Here is a 6,000-nt window from a genome sequence, read left to right as displayed (position 1 = left end):
CCGACGGAAGCGGGGATTCCGATGAGCGTGGCACCGGTTACCACCGAACCTATGCCCGAAACGACGGTTAGGGCCGTGGCGCTGGCATTTAAAAGCACCAGTCTGTGCAGCGTCTTGTTATATTTCTCATATTTTGTATTGAACTTATCGCGTAATTTTCTAAGCTCCCCAAGTTGAGAGTTCACAGTATTAGTATTAAACTTGTCCTGCTCGCTCGAATACTCGGGAGCCGTGGGTAGCTTCGGATAAATCTCTGCCATTGTGTGGTTACTACAAAGAAAAAAACTTTACTCTAAATAACCTATATCCAGTTTATCCAGATCCTTGAGAGTTCTATGATACGTATCACACAAATTCTCAAAATCGGCTCTACAGATCCGAGTGTGCCAGAGTAGCGTTTTATCGAAAACATCGATGGCATTTTGCACAACGCGATATGCGGCTCTTAATTTGATAAGTTTCTCCCGATATGTCCTAACATATTGGGCGGTAACCGCATAGGAAGCCGAGCCCAATAGACACATACCCGAATTCCACATGTAATTTCCATGGGTACCGCCCAAATTTCTAATAATGGTCACCGCGGTCGCTATCGAGCCGGTAATTGCTGCGGTTCCGGATAATCCCTCCAGAATCGACCATATGATCAGAGATCCTCCGTGTTCGTGTGTCCTGTCTTGGAACTTACCTCGTAATTTCACCAGCTCCTCAAGTTGGGAATTGGATATATCCGTTTTAAAAGTTTCTTCTCTGGTACTAGAACTCTCTGCCATTTCTATTATATTAGAAAAAAACTATCCTTTAAATAAAATAATGGCGGACATTGATATTGATCCGTTTGGGGACCATGGTCAAACCGACGAGGGTCCCGATGAAACCACGCCCCCGGTACCGAAGGAGCGCACGCGTGTGCAGATACATACTCCCGATGAGGAGACATCATTCGGTGGAGAAACCTCTCTGCGCTCCAGAGTTACCAGTGAGCTGGTTAAATCGCTCTATGAGAAGCTACTAACTATATATCCAAACGAGAACCCGAGCGTGATACATACCGATCTGTTTGAGTCTCGTGGTGTTGAATTATACTACAAGGGTGATAACAGACCTCTGACAAATGGTGGATCTCTAAGGTCTACCGGTACCATTGCAGATCTATTGGGCAAGAAAAGGCTGAGCGGTTTGGGGTTCGATATACCGAAAGGTAGTATAACCCCCCGACAGGCCGCTAGGCTAAACAAAATAGAAGAGAGACTACCGTCACCGGATAAAATAGAGAATGCGACCGATATAGAATTAGAAACCATGTCTGGAGATGTTGTGAACAGTGCGGAAGATTTAATTTCATTGGTCAAACAACAATCTGTAGACCATGAAGCAACCCAGACCGGTGATCTATTTGAATATCCTATGCGTGAATTGCTAGGATTGGATAGATCATTGAGAAACATAAGAGGAAGTCTTCAGGATGAAGTTGCAAAAAAGGTTCAGCTCGAACAGCATATTGACAGAGAAAAAAACAAGTTGGAAGAGATGGAAAACACACCAAATATGACCGAGGAACAACAAAATGAAGCGAAAGAAAGGTTGAAAGGTTTGCAAAATGAGTTGAAAGGCCGGCAAGAGATTATCGATATTCTCAAAGGTAAACTTAACAGTCAAATAAAAAGCATCAGGGAGACGATTACCAAAGTACTTGACAAAGAAACTACATTGGGTGAAAAGATACGAACGCTATTCCGTGAGCAGGGTATCACCATCGTCAGTGTACTAACGGCATTTGGTATGGTTATCGGCCTTTTGGTTGAAACTTTGACGCCCGGAGGTGGGGGGTCATCCGCCGGTAATACAAAAAATCATGAAAACACCGAAGGTGGTGCGAGGGAATGGATAAAGAACAAGCTGAGCGCGCTGGGATCTCTCCTGGGTAGATTAGCCGGTGCCGCAGCCGCATCACTGCCCGGTATAATTGGATCCATCGTATCGTGGATCCTAAATAGAGCAAAGGAGGTCGTCGGTTGGTTGAGTCAAAACCTGTGGGCTTTGATAGTCGGAATCGGAGGTCTGATATACACCTACATGGTGACAAAGCGTTAGCTATTCCGAATATATGTTACATGTGTCATGTAACATAATACCCGCGGCATAGTACTATTTTTCGAAATACCACACGGCACCCCCGACACCGATCATGCTTAGCGCGATAAATGCCAATTCCCGTTCATGCTGGCCGTTGCTGGGTGTATAAAAGTCGCTCAATACGGGCCTGCGCGGAATATCTGTGAGAGGTGATCCTCCAAATACTTTTTTATATTCCCGCATCGCGTCATCCAGCTCCGTGAATTTACCCTCGGCCTTCTTCTCAAGTCTGAGCTGCTTATTGATAAAGTCCACCCTCTCTTGTCTTTTACGTTGCCATATAACCTGAGCCTTTTGCAGCTGTTCTATGGCCAGATCATGCCGCTTCCGTTCCTTATCTATCCTATCCTTTGATAAACTTGAAAAGAGGTAGCTTGATCCGGTGAAGGCCAAAGCGTTCGCGAAGGCACCTCCCAACATCATTGCAATTGAAGCCATGTTTATATAATCCGGTATAATATAGTGGCGTTATTTTAATGCGATAGCCTCGGGGGCTATGACATCCGTATCCACCTCCGTGTATTCCACCTCCGTGTATTCCACCTTGGGTAAAATACTCTCAACTTTCTTACGTCGATATAAAACCCAGACCAACCATTCCAGTATTCGCAACATTATATATTTATAGTTTCAGGTATAATTTTTTGCTTAACTAGATATTCTCTTGTCATTTCACTTGCGGCGACTATGGCTACAAGCTTTCCGGTATCTTCCAGGTCAAACTTCTGAATTGAGGGTGGTGTCATTTTTAATACCTTTTTCCCGAGCATTGAATAGCCCACAGCGAAAACGCATACGACCGATGCTTTATAAATATCGTTGACTATACTTTTCTTATCCATGTCTTATATTTACTTCAAGATTATAGTATCGCGATATTATCCCTTTATTCCATTTCAAGCTTACTTATTCTCATAGTTTTTTTATTACCAGAGTTACTTGGTGGGGTACCCTTCACCCTAATATTTTTGTCCTTATTTTTATAGACCACCAACGCTCCAATTAGTAGCATAACTATCACACCACCACCCATTATTGTGTAGTTCACTCCACCGTGTTTAGGGCCATCTGTCACAGAATCCTCAATGACAATATCCTTAGGATCCTCCAACTGTGTCTGAGGTGCTGAGTGTGTCTGAGGTGCCGGCTGGGTTTGTGTCTGAGGTGCCGACTGTAACTCCGTCTGTGCCATTAGCAATCTTTTATATTCTTCCCTATTTTTACGATTGAATTCAGCAAGCCTCTTATCAGCCTCAACCTTTTTAGGGTTCTTCGTTGTCACCTGAACCGGAGTATCCGACATCTTTAGTATCCGTATCGATATTGTTTAAATTTTTTCCCGCTATATAATGCCTACCTGTTATTAAACCTACGCTGATTGGTGATAGTAGTGATCCGAACTTATAATATAGATCACATGTGAACCTTTGGAGTGCCGAGTTTAGGAACGGATCATTCTCCAGGTCATCACTCAGAGCCTTTTGATTTTTTATACCCAGGGCCGCACAGGCACCCAGGGAGTACATGTGGATTATTGACTCCCCCAGAGACTTTACCATTTGACCGGACAGTTTAGCCTCGTATATGGCGAAAAGTTTATCCACCTCACCATTCCCGAGCTTCTGGATCCCCGCCTCCGTATACATCTTCCCCAGATACAGCTTGCTATTTCCGGTCAGCACGCACTCGAGCAATTTCTGTCTCTTCCCATCATCCTGGTCATCCCGATCATCGATAAAAATTAGGTTGTCAATTGCCGTTTCAGCTATTTTCAATAGCGATAGGTATTTTTTAATACAAAAAAGGCAAAAACTAACCAATACCAGCAATAGCACCACGGCTATCACCAGTAATATGAAATTTATATATTCTATCATGGTATTGTAGGATAGTACTGTAGTTTTCCTATAGATTTGTTACAAGACTCTTGCAACAAAAAATGCCCATTCTAGCAAATCACGTGGGTTCTTGGAGATTCCATCCTCATGACTAAATGTGTATATTTGCCATCTTTCAGCCTTTCCTTAACCTTCTGTATCTCCGATGATTCAATGACATCGTTCTCTTTGTGGATGGTTGCGAGATCATCCCTGTCCTTCGGATATCACACATATAACATTTTTGCCTGCCTTCGTAAGTTCTTCGGTATCGCGGTGTATGATTGTGTGAGTAGCCACATGGAGTGGTTTCGATGTCGACCGCTGATGGCCAGCTCCAGAAGCGGTTGCCTCTTTTTGTCCAGTTTCTCATCCGCGATGATGTCGTCGATCAGGAATAATGTTTTGTATCCGGCACAGAAATCCGTCATCTTTTGGATCCATTCATACAACATGCCCATGGGCTCAATTAGAATCACATATCTATCCCTCCAGAACCAGTTACTCCCCATATATGTCTTGTTCCATCTTAATGTTGGACATATAATCACAATGAAATCGAAGTGGTTGTAGTTCTCTAGCAGTTTTACAACGCGTTGGGATTTTCCGCAGCCCGTGGGACCGACGAATAATGCCGTGTGAGGATCTTTCATGTAGTCCATCTTAATATAGTACATCCATAATTTCACCGTTTTGAATATTTAATTGAGCATCCATGATTAGATATATGTAGGCGTTTAAGGATCCCGCGGTTTCGGCCGTCTTTTCAACTTGCAGTGTGATGCCCTCGCTCGCATTTTCAATCCGGCGGCCGGTCCCGTGCAGTGAGTTTTCATCTATGGTTCTGAAATCCAGCCATAGAGCATATTTCGTGGTTAGGTAGTCCGCGACCTTCACATCATGTAGTTGCAGATGTTTCTGTATTTCACCGGCGTTACCATCCCTTTGTTTGCCCTCCGCGAAATACTTGCATATTTCACCATAATGCTCAAACGGTTGCATCCCCTGAGCGAAAAGTTGGTTAGGCTTACCCTCAACTATGGCGGATACCTTTTTGATCTTGGGATTGTAGAACTTACCGGTATCTCGTTTGTAAGCTTTCTCTTCCTCAAACAGAACCAATATACCCTTCAGGGACTTGCACGGTGTATTGAATGACCAATTCCACGTTGTGTCTGACTTATCCACCCTAATTTGTCTATGTCTCAAGAATCTGTCGTAAAGTACGGCCATGTTTTGGTATTCATTTGAAATGAATCTGGCGAGTGTCGGTTGTGTCACAATCTCATATTCGAGAGATATGTTGGAGATTTTGTATTTAGCATCCGCCGCCGGTGCCGTGGCGGAACCCGAAGGTTTGGTAGGTGTTGATAATACTACCCTGTCATAATTGTTGAATGTTATCTCATAACACAGCCTATTACCTAATCCGGCCTGATAATAAGGAATCGTGCTATCCAACATTTCAAAATCTAGTGGTATGGTGAACTTGTTTTTGTATGCATCATAGATTGCTTTGTCCGCTACCTCCGATGTATCTTTATCCGCGGCTCCAACTCTCAGTTTCATGCAATTTTCTGTACACCCTTCATCAAAGATGATACCTTGTCTTATTGCATTTCTTTTTTCGGACTTGGTTAACCATAAATCTCTGTAGCACCCGAAAAGATCAAAGTCATCAATGCTCAGAATCTCGGTACCCTCGAACTTGATGGCCAACTTTTTAACAATTGCCCTCCCTATGTTAGAGACCAATGTTCTCTTCGTGTCAGCTTTTGACTCGAGATCAATGTCGAAACTTATTTTCGAAGTACCGGGAACAATGACATCATCGTTACCTAAATTAGGGAACCTAATCAGGAGTAACTGGTTCTGATCAATCTCACTTGGGTTGTGAGTGACAATTACTTTTTGATGCGTTCCTTTTACGCCATGTGCGGTTCTAAGTGAACGCTCTGGGTTTAACTTTTTCCCGTATTCCATGCTA

General features: G+C 43.4%; 2 protein-coding genes across 3 annotated transcripts in view; one reads left to right on the top strand and one right to left on the bottom strand.

The window, feature by feature from the left end:
- The first annotated feature begins 432 nt into the window (after window positions 1-432).
- Window positions 433-6,000, top strand: part of LOC130647883 (uncharacterized) — a 53,015-nt gene continuing 47,447 nt past the window's right edge. The window contains exon 1 of one of the 2 annotated variants that reach the window (XR_008982895.1): window positions 433-2,237. Coding sequence is in view for 1 of the 2 variants with exons in the window: in XM_057453889.1 (XP_057309872.1) it covers window positions 574-2,059 (1,486 nt within the window). In the remaining variant the exon portion in view is untranslated. The remainder of the gene's footprint in view (window positions 2,238-6,000) is intronic. The other variant, XM_057453889.1, reaches the window with a different exon arrangement.
- LOC130647884 (uncharacterized) overlaps window positions 2,094-6,000 on the bottom strand; it is a 49,470-nt gene continuing 45,563 nt past the window's right edge. The window contains exon 2 of the mRNA XM_057453890.1: window positions 2,094-3,561. Coding sequence (XP_057309873.1) covers window positions 3,023-3,439 — 417 coding nt within the window. The 5' untranslated portion in view covers window positions 3,440-3,561 and the 3' untranslated portion in view covers window positions 2,094-3,022. The remainder of the gene's footprint in view (window positions 3,562-6,000) is intronic.

Source organism: Hydractinia symbiolongicarpus, chromosome 6 (genome assembly GCF_029227915.1).
Source record: "Hydractinia symbiolongicarpus strain clone_291-10 chromosome 6, HSymV2.1, whole genome shotgun sequence".
In the NCBI taxonomy this organism is placed as follows: Eukaryota; Metazoa; Cnidaria; class Hydrozoa; order Anthoathecata; family Hydractiniidae; genus Hydractinia; species Hydractinia symbiolongicarpus.
The sequence above is the reverse complement of the archived record's forward strand: the minus strand, read 5'-3'. Positions and strand labels throughout refer to the sequence as shown.